This window comes from Manacus candei, unplaced genomic scaffold (assembly GCF_025592945.1).
Source record: "Manacus candei isolate 608988 ecotype Guabito, Panama unplaced genomic scaffold, ASM2559294v1 h1tg000050l, whole genome shotgun sequence".
Taxonomy (NCBI): Eukaryota; Metazoa; Chordata; class Aves; order Passeriformes; family Pipridae; genus Manacus; species Manacus candei.
This window is the reverse complement of record NW_026138098.1, coordinates 24,210,787-24,227,343: the sequence shown is the minus strand read 5'-3', so window position 1 is coordinate 24,227,343 and position 16,557 is coordinate 24,210,787. Positions and strand designations below refer to the sequence as shown.

Here is a 16,557-nt window from a genome sequence, read left to right as displayed (position 1 = left end):
AATGCAATTCAATCTGTCGGTGAATGTCACTTTGCTCATGTAGACTTTGCTTGTAATGCTTTCAGTGTAACAAAATATAGTCACTCCCACCATTTCTTAATCTTCTGCTGGTATTCAGGCCATTTTAAGAAGGTGACCTAGTATCATTCTCTCAGGCATTCAGTTAATCTGGTGCAAAAGAACTTTAAATAAGTAGCTGCTCTAGTCTGCTTTATTGCAGAAGACCTTCAGCTTTGCACAAATACAAATCCCCATGCTGGACACCTAAGACATGAACTGGACACCTAAGACATGAACTGGAAAAGATATGTGTGTGTATATATATATATATATAAAATGAATAAGTCATACTTTGGGCTTTTACGGTGCCTTTCATCTAACACTCTAAAAGTGCTGTAGAAACATTAACCCCCATAATACCCTTTGCACAGAAGTAAACATGAAACCCATGAAATACAAGTGATTCTCAAGGTCACAGAACAAAGGTTACCGTGTATCGTCTCTTAGGGATTCTGCTCTAATAACTAAGTTATAATCCCAAACCCTCAGAAAATAAGCAAAAAAACCCCATAGTAATTTTCAGTGGTCTGGTAGAACTGGCTGGAAATTAGGTGTAGTTCAGAAGACTATAAAATAACCTCAATAGGTGTGTAAGTTTAAAACTCACTTTACTTTTATATGGAATTATAACAGTAATGAAATGAGATTGAACTCAAATGAATAATGAGATCTAAATTGAGAAATGGTGTGATAATGCTTTCCATGGTTCAATTAGTCAGCCATCTGTAGTACTTTCTACTAATAGTTACATTGCCTGGTTTAGAAGAGATTTAAACGCCTCTGTCTAGTTTTCAAGAACATGCACGCATTACACAAGAGATATTAGGTATCGTGGGGAAAATATAACAGGAAATGTGTGTGCATTGACCCACATCCAACAGATCTCAGTTTAATACGAAGCCAGTCTGAATATTGAAATCCTTAGCTGGAAAAAAAAAAATCTGAATATAACTGAAACTGCATTTCCTCTGTAACCAGCTACTTGAAAACCTTATTTCAGATCTGAATACTGTTTTGCCTTCAGTGGCCATTTCCATCATGGAGACCCTGTTTGAATGTTGCCTGTTTTGTTCCCTCTCAGTAGGGCTAAGGCTAGGACTGTCTTCTGCCACACTGTAGAAGCATTGAAAAGCACTGTACAGATTTATCCTCAGTGTGAGACATTTTATCCTCCATATCTTGAGTTCATAAGGATCTCATCCTTCATCTAGGAGAGTTTAACAAGCTACAGAACTGGGCTATTTTTATTACTATTAGACTGAGTTGATAAGAAAAGATGTTTCTGTACTGCAGAAGTATTGGTCTAAGGTGAGATTCAGGTAACACTGGTTAGTGCAAGCTGAAGAAGGTAAAGCAAAACAGTTCTGTGTCCAAAGAAGAAATAGCTCTACTCGTAGTATTTTCTGAAACCTGATATTAATCCAGAGAAGACTGGAGAGATGACACTCCATATTTAAAAATGGCTAAAACTGAATGTATTAGAGTGTCACAGGCAGGAATTCTTTTGCAAAAAGGAAAGTAAAACACTGAAAAAGGTTGGTTGTATGTTTCAGTTGGTGTTAGAAAGCAGTTAGTGTACCATCCAGGAGGAAAGGCAGTGGAAATACTCTTTTTTTAAGAAAAAAAGTTAACATAATCTAGGTTATGTCTTCATTGATAGTGATAAAAACCTGGTAAATGTATTACTTTGTGATTCTTGTAATACACACGGAAGTGTGTTGCATTGACACATCAGTCACCTCCTAATTAGTTGCCAGTGCCTGTCACTGAAAGGGCAATAACCTGATGCACAATGAACAAAGTGTATTGCCTAAATACTGTCTATTGAAATAGTATTTATTTATATTAATGGTAACCTGCCCTTGATAAACTTTCATAGTCCTATTGCTCTGTTGCAGTTAGTTAATAATTTACTCGTGACCACTTGTCTCTAAATAGCTGAATCTTTCCGCAAACAAAAGAGGAAGTGTTTTATAAACATTTTTTTTATATAAGGAGGGTGGGTTTTCTTCCAGGAAAGCAATGTAGTAGTGAGCTGGCTTTGTCTGTGGGAGTGAGCATTAGTACCCCTGAAATTCTAATGTAACTTTTCTTGTTTTAACACAGACTGAATACTGTACTGCCAGAGCTTCTCTGGGACCACAGTAAGACCACTGAAGTACTGATTATTTCATGTTATAGAATCTTAATATGGCTGTAGGTTCCTCTAGCACTTCAAATGATATCTTTTTAATTTTGGGTGATAAACACATCACATGGCTTTTCTTTTTCACCTGCCTTGATCCTAAAAGACATAGAATGATAAAAGAACTTCATCTCTTCACCAATCTAAAAAGTTCTAGGTTACCCATTCCTTGATACAAAAAGAAAACACTTGAAACATGACACTGTGGAAATTCAGAGGAAGTAAAAAATCTTGATAACAAGCTTAGTAAAGTTGATAATACTAAATGATACTTTATAATACACATTTAACAATAGGCATGATTAATGAAAAACAGATCAAGTTCAAGTACCATGAACCTATGTAAACATTAAAAGTATTCTAACCATTGCAGTTAGCAATAGACTCTATATATCAGTTTCTCATATACTAAGGGTAGTTGAGCAATAATGTATTATCACATGTATGACAGTGAACTTCCTTTTAGTAGAGGAGATGCTGGGAAAACCTGTTGTGCGAGATAAAGTAATATAATACACAAGAGTTTATTGTCAGAGACTTTGACTGGGACTTGACTGAGATGGTGAATAGGTGGAAGGTTTGTGATTAATATGTCTCACATTTAAATACTGTTTAGTATTCCATTGCCTAAACCTGCATGTTAATTAATAATTAAAAATTATCTTCAGAATATCCACCTGTGAACATTTATGAAAATAAATGCTTTACTATGCTTTTCCTCAAAAATATTGCTCCACCAATTAAAAATTAGCCTAACTATTATTAGATATGCAAATGTAAATTATTACTAGATATCCACTATAGATATTATTACTAGATATTACTATATATGCTTCATTGATGCAGCTACAGACTTGTATTCAAAAGCAAAACTGCACCCACTGCAGAAGACAGAAAGAATCTATGCCTTTTCTCAAATAACTTATCTTAGTTCTGACCATAGGTTGAATTACAATTAGTTTATGAGAGGAAACAGAAATTAACATCTGCCTGCAGATCAGATTAAATTAAAGCCATGAATATGAATAGATGCAGCATATGAGACTACTCAGTTAATAAAGCTTCATTCTACCATTGTTATATTGCCCACAAGCTGCAGCTGAAGGTCAAAACCAGACTTCATTTTGTAGGTTGCCATTGGATATCCCAACATTCCACTGAATTTAACAAAGATAAAAAATTATATGTGCTGTTGGAAAATACTTCCTTTTTAAGTCAGCATTCATTTTGGCCTTGAATTCAATGATTTTTAATTCAGCCTGAGGATATTTTGTTTTATAGCCTGCTGCAGACTTAGTACTGCATATAAGACTGCTGCATTAGCAGAGCTCTGACATTTGACACTTAGCTGTGACTACTGCTATATATTTGATCCTTAGCAGCACCATTGACTTGTGAGAGGACGTATTTGGATCTATCAGTGAGAAAACAGAATATTATGTCTTTAGAATACTATTTCAAAGATTAATCTTATATCAGGAATCACTGATTTCTTCAAAAATTGTGACTAAGTTGGGTATTACTTTTTCGTCATTTTGTTAATTGAAAAACATATAGTTCCAAACAGAAAAGAAAATACTAAACTGTATTAATTCTGGAATTAAAGGTCACCTTTATATTGCACGCTGGCAAATACAACCTCAGTAAGAAGTAAGTGCTGATGAAGTCAGCAAGCAATTAAGGACATGACTCCTACACAACCTCTTCAGCTTACTAGTCACTTAATCATACAAGGTGTCGAGCCTTGTCACCGTGGACCTAAACCACATGCTTAATTTGAAACATGTGACTCGGTTACAGGATTCTGTGAGATTACTTGTGCATAACATTAGACACCTGTTTAAATGCTTTGCTGGATCAAAGCAGGAATGTTCAGCATTTTGCAGGATTGCATGCTAACTGGGTTCTACCTCATCCTCCTATTAGAAAAACACTTCGGTGGATATATGCTTATATAGTGGGAAGAGAAAGAGCATCTTCTGATTATGTTGAGATTCAGCGTTTCAAACCTTACTGTAAGGGCTGATGTTTGATAATGAAAGATTTATTTTATTCTAATTTATTTTCAGTTGCAAATTGCCAGTTGCAAAGTTCTCAGCTGTTCAGCTCCAGACTGCCGTGAGAGACAAGAAAGCAAAGCAGGTCATTGCAAATGCTGCTCTTCCTGAATTATGTTGAGGCTATTGTCAAAAATAAACACCAAGTTCCTAAATGTGAATATATCCTGGGGAGAGCAAAGTGTAAGTGTCATAATGAGCTGCAAAAAAATTGAGTGGCTGCTTGTAAACATATGGTCTCCCCTTTATGGTTTTAGTATTCCTGGTGTCTGATTTTTCAGTGTTAAGCAGATTTACACCTCATGGACATCAAGCTAGCTAGTGTTCAGAGCTGTTCTCAGTGGCTGGTTTCAGTACACATACATATTCACATTTTTGTTTGGTTTTCTCATTTAGCTGGCTTTTATGAAAATTTCCATTGGCCTATTTGGAGTAGAGCAGCACTACTGTTCTGCTACTATTACTTTGCTCCCCAAGTAATTTAAATTGTACACAAGAGATTTTGGAGGCCTACAGTATGTTAAGGCTGGCAGCTGGTTTCAGGAATGACTCGTAGAGCTTCCATTGTAGGGGCTCTGATTCTACCAGCAATGCCTCTCTGCAAGTGCCATGTGGCAAAGTTGGCTGCTGGACTTAAAAGAGAATTGCCCCAGGAAAACAGGCATCTTTAGACTTATATTTTTCAATTACACTTTTCCCCCTCCATTTCCTTTTAGTCATTTCTTAGAAGGGCTAGAGTCAAAGATAAATGGTTCCTAGAAACAAGTAAATAAAGCTACCTGGCCTACACAATTTCAATATGCAAGATATCAGGTAAAGTGAATAGAAAAATGCTAAAAGGTGAGGCAATAAATATTTAGTTCTCCAAATTAAATTAATTAGAAAAAATTATATTGGTCTATGTGATCACTATTATGGCAATACCTGAGCAGTTCTGGAATTCTTGGTTTATAGCTAGCAGTCACAGTCACAGAGTGAACACTGCTGTTGGAAACTGCACAAAGGTATGGGGGACACTCATACTGCTGTGTGTTTTCATAATTATGGCACGTACAGAACTTATGTATTTCCTGTACTACTATAACAGTTTCTGTATTGCTCCATTTGAAGTTTCTGGGCGTATCTGGAAAGCCCAATGAGTGCCAATATTTATACAAAGAATGAGACAGCTTCCACAAAACAAAAGGGGTGCAGAAAGAAGTCCTGGCATTGCCCTGATACGTTTTCAGGGTGATGTTGCTGTCTTGATTTGATACAACTCAACAAAACCAACACAAAGCAGTGTCAGAAAAAATTTACCCTGCTTCTTCTTACTTGTACCTGCAGCTATTCTTTGCACACCACTTATTTCTCTGTTGTTCTGTTATCATCATTTTGTACAGGGTGAAGAGTTTACTGCTTCTTTCTATGGTTTGCTCATCAGGGCCCACTCAAAAAAAGGGGAACTAATGGCTTAAGAGAGACGTTGTAAAGGTCTTTTTCTTCATGTGTTTTGTTTTAGGTATTGTTGATGCATTCATTAACTGCTGTTTCTGTATCTCTCTTTGTTAGTCTACCTGTGCTTAATAGTGGTTGCTACTATTCTGTCTTCAGAATATCCTGATATCTTTCTAATTTCTTCTTTGCTGTGGCAAAATCCCTGATTGGAAGAAAAAATCATTAGTACCAACGGTAATAAACAGGTTTTGATTCACAGGAGTCAAGAGTACTTTTAAGTATGTGGATTGATATTTATTAAATGCACTTACAGACCTCAGAGGATATAATATAGCTTAATTAATATCACTCCTGAGGTCATAATTTCTGCTGTCACATTTTTTCAGATGCCAGCCATGTGTTAACATTCCATTAATGCAAAAACCATACACATTTTGCAATAATAAGTGGTTCTACTGGCAAGAAATATCTAATCAAATATCATGTGATTTGGTAAACCTGGAAAGAAGAAAATGAGGATGAGGAACTACACTTAGGTCTAACTCTTAAATAAAATACAAGGATATTCATGACTCGCTTTATTAAAATAAAAAAAAGGCCAAAGAAAATGTTCTATGTTTGCAATATTCATTTGTATTAAATTCCTATTCATACCATATGGATTAGGGTGAACAAGGGCTTTTCTTTAATATTTTATTTGGCTGGATTGAGTGCAAGGGTTCCAGTACTCTGGAGGTGATCACTCGGAATGACTGGGTGACCCATTAAAGCATTCTGCTGAGGTATGTCTTTGTCCTGCCAGCTGGAGGATTTTGCCAGGGTTAAGTGCCAAAATAGATCTCAATACGAAAGTTTTAACTAATTCAAGGAAATCGTTACGTAACCTCCCTGCCAAGAATAGTGTTCACGTATACGGTTACAGAGGGATGTGATGAGGTTGAATATATTCCTATTTGCAAAGTACTTTGATAAGAAGGTGTTGCAGCGTACAATATATTATCATGCTAAATATGTACCTCAGTCTTTGAACAGGGATTGGGCAGATGCAAAGTAAGCTAAACAGAATTTTCAATTAACGTGCACTGAAATAGCTTGTCTGAATTCTATGAAAGGAACAATCGCTGAAGATAATTATTTGCCATATGCAAATATATTGTTATATGCATATTAGTATCATCTCCTGTTAATATTTCCTCTTCAGAGTCTTTAAGACAAGGACACCAGATCCAAACTTAGGTGTGTTTTACATCAGCAGGGGCTCTTCCTCAGCGTCTGAGAGAGCAAACATTTTGCATTACAACAAAAATCTCTCAGAATTATTTCATGATACTGTTTTGTTTCCAGTATCAACCTAATCACTACAATGTATTATTTTTCACTCTGCTCCCAGGGCAAAGTAGGAAGAGTGAAGAATAGTATTAAACTGAGGCTCAGAGTTAAATATGCAATACATCTGTACTTATATGTGCAATACATCTGTGCTTATATGTAAAATCTGGTTGATATTGTGTCTCTAGCATTTGAAGTCAAGACCAAGTGCCCCACTGACCTCAGGAACACAGATATAGCCTCTTGACTAGTAGAACCTTTGATTTTTTGTTTTATGGTATTTCTGTGTGTAAGTGCTTGCCCTGCCACAGCCACTAACATTACATAAAAGCCAACAGCGTGTTCTACAGGGACAACACAAATCCAAAGGAGGCTGTTGGTCACAAACAGTCATTATTTAATGCTGGTTACATCTGTATAAGGTAACAACAGCACATCCTATATGGGATTGTTCACCTGAAGACTGGTGTTGCAGAGAATAAATGCATAGTTAATTGTTAGAACTTTGGCTTTTTACATTGGAAAGTATTTACCTTTAGAGAACCTTAAGCTGCTTCTTTAACATTTACTCTGTACCTTTAATCAAATGGGAAGGTTTTATATAACCATTAAACAAAAAAGTTGTGGTAAACAAGTTTATGGTATATTGGTACATAAAGGCTTTTAGCCTTTTTTAATATAATTTCCCTCTAGATAATAACATGCAATTGTTTTCTATCATTTCCCTAGACCCAGACCAAATGCCTCTAGGCAAAACTGGGGAGTACACATTTATTCTCTCACATTTCACTTAAGAAAAAAAATTGTTCTTTGTATAATGTAGTCTAGTCATCATTTAGAGAACACATAAATCTTACACTGTTATTCCATTCATAGGGTTTTTTTTCCAAATTGCCATGCCAAATTAATCCTTGGTGCAATATTGTGTCACCAGTGAAGCTGTGCCACTTACTTGCTTGGACTCTTTAGTTTTAATTGAAAGATTTATCATTGCAGAGTTTCTTTGTCTTCCGTACATGCATCCTTGGAAACTCTGACTGTTTTGCTGTTATTGTCTCCTTTATATAGTTTATGCTTTCCTTCTTTTTTAATCATGGTTTCCTTTAATGGAGCACACAGAAAGTTTTCTCATATAAGAAAAATAAAAATTCCACTGTGATTTATACCTGACTCCTATAAATACAGTTATGCAATTTTATTTAGCTTTGTTGTGTCTATTACACTTAATTAAATAATTTGTTATTGATAATGAGTAATTTTGCAAGTTGTATTATAATAAAATGGAATAGCTTGTTCTTCCTCATACCAAGAATGTCCTAGGTGTTGGAATCATTGATGAATAGAGGTGGGGGTTTTAATTGCAAAGATCCAGGTTTGATGAATATTTTAAATACTTTGCCAGTGATACTGTACACAGAATATCCACAAGAGGGAACTGTTTTACATAGAGAGGAGCAATTTCCTTGCTGCTAAAACACTGTTTTCTGGAACCAAACCCTCCAGAATTATGTTGAGTTGGCATGATTGTGTCCTTGACTATGCTATATGGTAGCAACAGGAAAAATACAGGTAAGCACAGTGTTTGTTATGTTCTGTAAATAGTACTGTTAAAAAAATTTTGAGCTCTTGTGTTGAAATATTAGATAAACTAATCTGAAAACTAATACGTGGAAGTTTTCTGTTTGCTTGGAATAGATCTCTCCAGGAAACAGAGCTGGAAAATCCTGTTTAATCTGAAGGCAACACAAAATCCCATTGTTGCCTCAATAAATGAAGCAGGCTTTCTCAAATTCTGCTTTATAAAACCTACACTAGAAAGCAGGCCTTTTCTGATTCATAAAGGAGTAAGCTCAAATGGGATATTGTGAGGGATATTCATTCAAGGATCATTTGTGTCTACAAATAGGTGAACAAAATACAAAGTTACCTACTTTGCTTTGTCTTTCACAGATAATTCCTCTTAAGCAAACTTTTCACTGGCAAGGTAAGTCTCACCAGTTGATATCAATATTTACTTTTTAGTGTGAGTTTCATCATAAATATTTGGAGAACTGAGCCATATTTATGTAAATAAAAGCTTTGTTTATATAGAGAACAGAAAAGGTTTTCCCCTGGATATATAGTGTGTATATAGCATATACATAGTATATGTAATGTACGTGTTTGTTGGTTTATGAATAGTTTTCAACCATCAGAACTTAAAACAGCTTTTAACAAGTGATCACAATAAATCTCCTACCCTAAGTCTGTGTGTAAATTTTGTGTGAACACGTTCAAATCAAATTATTTTAATATACAGACTATATTCTGTAGTGTTCTTGCTTTGCTTTAGTCTGAATTTTTCTTTAGGACTGTTCTTTGTGGGTACAGTGTTATGGGGATGATATTTTAGAAGTGCCTAATGATCCTGTTCGCATCTGGACTGCTCTTCAAACCGGTGTCTGCAGCACTGAGCTGCAGCAGTACACAGAGTCAAATAAATACCTTTAAACTCATACCTTCTGAATGCATAAAGCAAGAAAACATATTTTCAGGCTGCAGCACCTCTGTTAAATCTTCTGGGCCGTCTCAACAGCAAGAGAAGACATATGTCACGTCTGTGGCTTCAGAGACTCATCCCTTGTTATCTGCCAGATCAGAATATATAAGAAATTTCATCAGGCAAAAGCCTTCCCTGGGATATGCTGTGCAGCTGCTCTTCATTGTCCCAGTCTTTCAAAGTGCACAGGGTTTGTGGTTTCTATTAGCTGTAAGAGTGCCTGTAAGTACCTGGCGCTTCTGAAGATCAGACATCAAGTGGCTGTGTTACGATGCTCCTGCCCTTGTTCCACTCCTGATGTTTGCTGAGGGATAAAAGGATTCGTAGGTATGTGTGCAGCTGTGAAAAGGGTGCTGCTTGAACACCAACCCGGGAATGTCGAGCAAATGACCATCAGGACTAGGTTCTGAGCCCAGGACCCAAGGTATGTCATCCTGTCAGAACACTACTTTGTGGCCCAGGTGGCTTTCTAGCTGTGGAGAGGGTTGGTAATGAAAAGACATGTGAGGGGGTATCAGCTGTGGCAGTGCAGTCTGGGGTTGCATGTGGCAGCTGTGACATGCAGTTTCTTTTCAATCTGACTTGTTTTCTGCATCTAGAAATCTTCAGCTGACTATCTGTTTTCCTCCAGGACAGAGCAATATAGTATTTTTCTCACTTGTATACACCTCTATATTATTATCTTTCTCTATTCAGAGGCCTCTATTAAACCCCTCTTGAAAAAGGAAGCCTTCTCTTGAAGGAACAGACTGGAGGAACAGACTGGAGTGAGACATTATGATAAAGTCATGGAGCTAGACAAATGGTGGTGTTATTGCACGAGAAAATTGAGGGTGAGAGGGCTAGAGAGCCCCATAAAAAGCTTTGGGAAGTTATAAAAACTCATTACCATCACTTAAGTAGAAACAAAAACAAACCCCAGATAGATGCAGAAACTACTAGTAGTAAAGGTTAAGAGATTACTATTTCATAATGGTGGCTCTCTGCTGGTGTAGCGACTAGATAAGATGGGGGAATGTCACGCACACAAAGGCTGCTGTATTTTACCCTTGGAAAGCTGTCAAGAGGATCTGCATAATACTTTGTACTCAGTGAGCAGACCATGTGCCAAATGGAGATTTTGATTTATATATAAATAAATACATCTACAGACATATAAATTCCTCTGCTTTTCAACGTGAATCCGAAAAAAAGGTAGGAGAAAACTAGTCAGATTTTCTTGCTGGCTTGCCCTCTCCCCTCCCTCCCCAAGCGTGTAATTTTAAATTGCTATTTATATTTCTAAGGGTTAATTTCAGGAATGTTCTTGGGATGCGCGGCAATTTACGGTTTGCGTTTGCGGAGCGCGTTCGCAGTACTTCCCCGTGTCAATTAAAGATAATCCACGAATGCTTTTAGCGGAAAAAACCCCCCACGCCACGGTTCCCCGATGTTTATTTCACGCTCCCTTACCGCGTTTCCATGCCAGCCCCCCTCCCTCCCCCGCCGTGCGCATCCCCGGGCACCTGCTGCTGCAGCTCAACCTCCTCCCGCGGGCCCCGAGCGCGCCCCCCTGTCCCCCCTGCTCCCTTTCCCTGCCCCGCGGCTGCAGCCCCGGCCCCGAAGGCGCCGTTCCGGCCGGGGCTGCGGAGGGGTCCCCGCGCTCGCCCATCGCGGCGGGGGAGGGATGCGGGAGATGGGATGCGGAAGATGTGCGCGGGGGCCCGGCGGGGGCCGGGGCCGTGACAGCGCCGTGCGTTGGCCGCTGCGTCATGACATCCTCCGAACCGGCCCCGCGCACGGCCGGCGCGGGGGGGCCGCCGCCGCCTGCCCCCGCCCCACCGCGGCTGCGGAGAGCGCGGAGAGCGCGGCGGCGATGGACGCGCCGGGGCCGGCGGGACTTGTTGGACCGGCAGCTCCCCGGCGCGGCCGGGCACCGCCTCGCCGCCACCTGTGAAGCGCCTCGGCGACGCACAGCCCCCACCGCTCCCGCCTCGCCGTCCTCCGGAGCGGTCGCTCGGCGCCTCGGCGGCCCCGGGAGCGGGACCGAGCGGCCGCGGGGCGGGGAGCGCGGCGGGCGCTGCCCATGGGGCGCCGGGAGCCCGCCTGAGCCGGCGCCCCCCACCCGCGGCGGCAGCGGCAGCGCGGCACCCCCGGCCGGCCCGGCACCCCCGCCCCGCGGGGCCGTGGATGCGCCCCCGGAGCGGCCGCGGCTGCAGGAGCGGGGCCGTCGCGTCCCCCGGCGGCCGGTAGGGAGGGGCGGGAGCCGGCGGCGCCGCTGCGCGTGTGGGAGCAACAGCCTGAGCGACAGCCGGGCCCTGGAGAGAGCTCCCGAAGGATGGGCGAGGAGGCGGCGGCAGCGCACGCACAGATGGGCCAGCGGAGGATGAATTAGGAGCCACAGGAGGCTGCTACCGGCACCGAGGGGGGAAGAGGAGAGGAAGGGGCTGGACTTGGAAGAGGAGGAGGAGGAGGAGGAGGGTGCGCGGGGGGGACTGAGTATCGCTAATAACAAGTTAAAGACTAATAACAATAATAACAGACCACCTCCGGGAGGATCCGCGGCGGAGGCTGAGTGAGGGATCCCCGCTGAGGGCAGCGGGGTCGCAGCGCTGGGTATCTTGGAGAGACGCTCCGAGGCATCAGTTTGTGGTGGTGGTGGATGATTTTTTTGGGGTGGGCGGGGTGGGGGCTGTGTATGCGGGAGAAGGAAGGGGTGGGAATCTGAGGAGGAGACTATATTTTTATTATTATTTTTAATTTTTTTAACATTATTTTCACCGTACAACGAGGACGCTCGGAATTCACCGGCCTGACGGCTCCCGAGAGGGACCCGGGAATTGTGCGGTCGCTTTTCTTCACCTGCTCTTTTTTTTTTTTTTTTTCTTTGTTTTGTTTTGTTTGTTTGTTTTGATTGGGGGCTTTTTATTTTTTATTACTCTCCTTATCCGTTTCCCGCTGAGCAGCGGCGGCGGCAGCAGCAGCAATATGGCTGGTGATGGGTTTTTTGGGGGGCGCTGGCGGCGGGAGGAGCTCTCGGAAGCCCCTGCGCGCCCGGCTCGCTGTTAGCTATGGCAAATGGCAGCGGCGGCGGCTCCTACCCGGGCGGCAGCGGCGGCGGCGGCGGCATTAGAATGAGTAACAATATCAACGCCAACAATCTCAACACAGACTCGTCCTCCTCCCCCGTCAATGTGCCCAAGATGGATGCGCTCATCATCCCGGTGACCATGGAGGTGCCCTGCGATAGCCGCGGACAGCGCATGTGGTGGGCTTTCCTCGCCTCATCCATGGTTACTTTCTTTGGGGGACTATTTATCATCCTGCTGTGGAGGACCCTCAAGTACCTGTGGACTGTCTGCTGCCACTGCGGGGTCAAAAACAAGGTAACTCCCCCTCCCTTTCCCCTTCTGCTGCCGGTGATGGTTTGGTGCGGTGCTGTTGGTGAGGAGGAGTAGTAGTAGGAGCCCAGCCTTGTAGACCAGGACACCCAGGCGAGGTGGCACTGGAGTGGACGCCGAAGGGCTATCGTTGGATGGCAGTGTGCTGTCTGCTCTTGTGGTACGGTTGCCATGGGCTGTTGGGAGCCGTGGGGAGTGTGGCTGGAGGGTGTGAGGTGCTGGGTGCAGTCCTGAGGCGTGTCCCTGTTCCCCCCATTCTGTTCCACATAGGGACTCATTTGCTTTCATCTGGTGGCACGAAAGTTGCACCGGGTGTTCCCTCACTCTCAGTGAGGCACATGCTGATGTAGTGGTACGGTGTGGATCAGAAGTTTATCTGCACCCCCGGGACTGCATATGATGGCGGGGTAGGAGTTTGCCTTTGCTGATCTAAATTCTCAGTTCCCTTGTGGAATGAGAAACTTTGAGAAATTTACCTTTTCAATTTTGCCACTCAAGTAAATATTTTTAAAGCTAGCTGACAATCTTTGATGCTTCTGTTTGTTAAATTAAACGTGGCTATCTAGAGGTATTCAGTACATTCATAACACACTAGATCAGTATTCTCTTAACCTAAGTGTGAAGTCTTTGAGGCAACCTCACTGCCTCTTCGATTTTTATATATTCCCAGCTGGAAGAAAGCATGGTATGTGAAGGAAGTTCAGCTCCTGCTTTGAGGGGTCTCTTTTCAAACCAAAGCTAAGACTTGCTCAGGTCCACACTTTAGTTTTTGATTAAAACAAATGGGATAGAAAGTGTTAAGACTCTGTATTGTGAAAGTGGATTTTGACAGACCCCAAAATAGACCAGCAGCTGGAGTTTCTCCCCTTCCCTTTTCACATTTTTTGAATTACAAACGGAATAATATCTGCTTCAGTTATTCCTGGCACACAGACACCCACAAAAACACACACACCTTTTAATATATGGTTGCTAGGTTGCTGGCTTGCTTTGACATACAGTGAGCTGTCTCCCCCTTTCTCCTGTCCCTTCCCCCCTAAACACACTTGATACAGCACATAACCCTGCTGTACGAAGGGTCCAACATTTAGGGGAAACCAGAAACAAGGTTAGAGCCTGACAAGTTAAGGTACTTGTTTGTTGTGTAGTTTGGATTGCCTATATGAACCTCCACATTCCAGTTGGAAGTTAAACTATTACAGTGAACTTGGCCTATGTATGGAAGGAGTGGTTGCTAGAGTTAAGCAATAAAAGCTTTTAAGTCAGCCTTAAGCATCAGGAATCCTACCAGGCAGTACTACTTCTCTATAGCCAATTTTTATTTCATTTCAAACCAAACCTGAACTTTCTTAGAGAGATGTCAGCCAGGTATGATGACACAGCTGTAATGAATTTGTGATAATAAGATACCAGTTCCTACAACAGTAAAAGGCAGTTTTCAAGAAAGGGTGAGTAGTTAAGACTTACCTTTGTTTTTTTTTGAGTATTTAGCATTTTCTTCTCCATGGAACGAGACAAATCTACAGGGGCTGTCAGGGATCTGGATGAAAAAAAAATTCTTCAAGTTATTACTTCGTGCTTCTTTCCTTGAGAGAATGAAAAGTTACAGACTTGTACACAGACTTCTTTCATGTTGTGTCTTAGTGGGTGTTGTTGATCAGATAATTCATTAGTGGGAGAACAGTTAAAGCAATCAGTGATTTCTTAACTGGCATAGAAAGGCATATCGCAATTGTCTTTAAAACCTCTTAGTCTAAATGTGTCAGTTTGGTAAGTAACAGGCATCATCGAGGGGTTCCAGCACTTCCAGTCTGAATACTTTCACATACTATTGCTGTGTCAGGTTGTAAGACTTGAGTTTATTTCATCTTTGAGACCTCAAGTAGTTCTCTGAACGTCATTCCCTGGGGCGGGAGGATAAAGGACTCTGCAGGTAGGGGGAGATATATGTCTCTTTTTAGATCCTATTTGTTCCACTTGTAAGGGTTTCCAAGACTCTGGTGAAGAAGAACTTTCAAGGGCTGATCCTGCATTCATTACGTGATAAAATGGGGAATTGGAGGGAATTCTCTGTATGCAAGAAGTAACTAGTTATTGCAAAACACTTTTCTAGTATTTAGGGTATAAAGGGTAACTGAAGTAACAGCTGGAAATGTCTTAAACTTTGCTTTTATCAAGCACATGCTTTGTGCTGCATGGTGACTTGGGAAAGGCTGCCGAGGCTGCCGGTGAAAAATGTGAATTCTTACATATGCTATGTCGACTCTATTGGACCTGCTAGCAAAAGCAATTTTAGAAGAAGTAGCTCCTCCTACTGTGGGATTGAAGAAGTTTTCTGCATATTAGGACCTTTCCTTCCCTGTGCTGCCTCTTCTGCTGCTCCACAGGTTGCAGTGGAGTTTTGTTATCCAGCATCGTCTCATGAGCTACATAAAAAGCAGTCCCAGTGAGAGAACCAAAAGGAATATTTCTCATGTCTACTTTTTGTGGCTTCTTATTGAATAATTCACATATATATGTGAATAATTCAGAGTTACTGTGCTAACCCTCATGTCCATGTGTTATTGCAAGGAATTGCAGAAAGTTTCATTTTTTTCTCCCTGCTATATTCTGAGCTTAACATTGTATTCCATGGATTTGTCAGTGATTGTCAACTTGACTTTATTATGTAACACTTTTTAATGACTACATAGAAGTGTTTAGGATGTGGTTTGTTTTGTTGTTTTTCCCTCCTTAACTCATTCATTTTAAGGTTGAAATTTAAAAACATGATATAAACAGTTTAATAATTTCTGGTATGAAATTTCAATACGATTTTTTTCTTGGAGATAAGAAAGTCAAGATACTGTAAGTCAAGGATATGCAAACTGCTAACAGAATGATCAACATTTCCCCTTAAAGTTCCATATCTAATTTATGTAATTGTATATGAATAGAACATTACTCTTAATCATGTACTAAAAATGATTGCTGAGGTTTTAGGACTTCTGTGCTCCACGCTTGCTTTGTGAGTTGACATTTTAAAAAGTCTGTCAAAAAAAATGTAAATCTTGACCTGCGTTGTCAGTGTTTCATGTAATATGTCAGTCATTACAATTGAAGCTCTTGTATTCCTTTATTTAATATGTTATATAATTTTAGATGCAATTTTTCAAAATTAGCTACAGTCCAGTGGCAAAGACTTAACAAAGGCTGTTTTTCTCCTCAGTGTTTACATCTACATTTTTAGTGATGCCTAGATATTGTTAAAGAACTTGTCTTGTCGTTGTTTTTTCTTTATCCCTTGACCAACTCATTTCTGTTTGTGTATGAAAAGTAGAATGTGAGATTGAACTTCATTGCCTTGTCTCTAATACCATTAGTTGCTCTTGTTTCTGGCAGTAGCAGAAAAATAAAATAAATATGCATGGTGACATACACAGTAGACATAGAGGCTAAAAGTGTATTATACAGTCTGTAGTTCTTTTGATTACATGGATCTCCCTCTGCATTTTCTATGCTCTTGAAGGGCATTTTCTGCTGACATTATCTGATACCATATTTTGGCTTTGAACAAACTCTAAAGCATGA

The 16,557-nt window shown here is 40.9% G+C and overlaps 1 protein-coding gene across 33 annotated transcripts in view; it reads left to right on the top strand.

Moving 5' to 3' along the window:
* Nucleotides 1–12,270: 12,270 nt before the first annotated feature.
* The window catches only part of KCNMA1 (potassium calcium-activated channel subfamily M alpha 1), a 460,281-nt gene continuing 455,994 nt past the window's right edge, over nucleotides 12,271–16,557 (top strand). For 18 of the 33 annotated variants that reach the window (XM_051800829.1, XM_051800828.1, XM_051800825.1 and 15 more), the window contains exon 1: nucleotides 12,272–12,972. In XM_051800829.1, the coding sequence (XP_051656789.1) occupies nucleotides 12,658–12,972 (315 nt within the window). In that variant the 5' untranslated portion in view covers nucleotides 12,272–12,657. Of the gene's footprint in view, nucleotides 12,973–16,557 lie in introns of all 33 variants that reach the window. The other 15 variants (XM_051800840.1, XM_051800839.1, XM_051800838.1 and 12 more) reach the window with 2 other exon arrangements.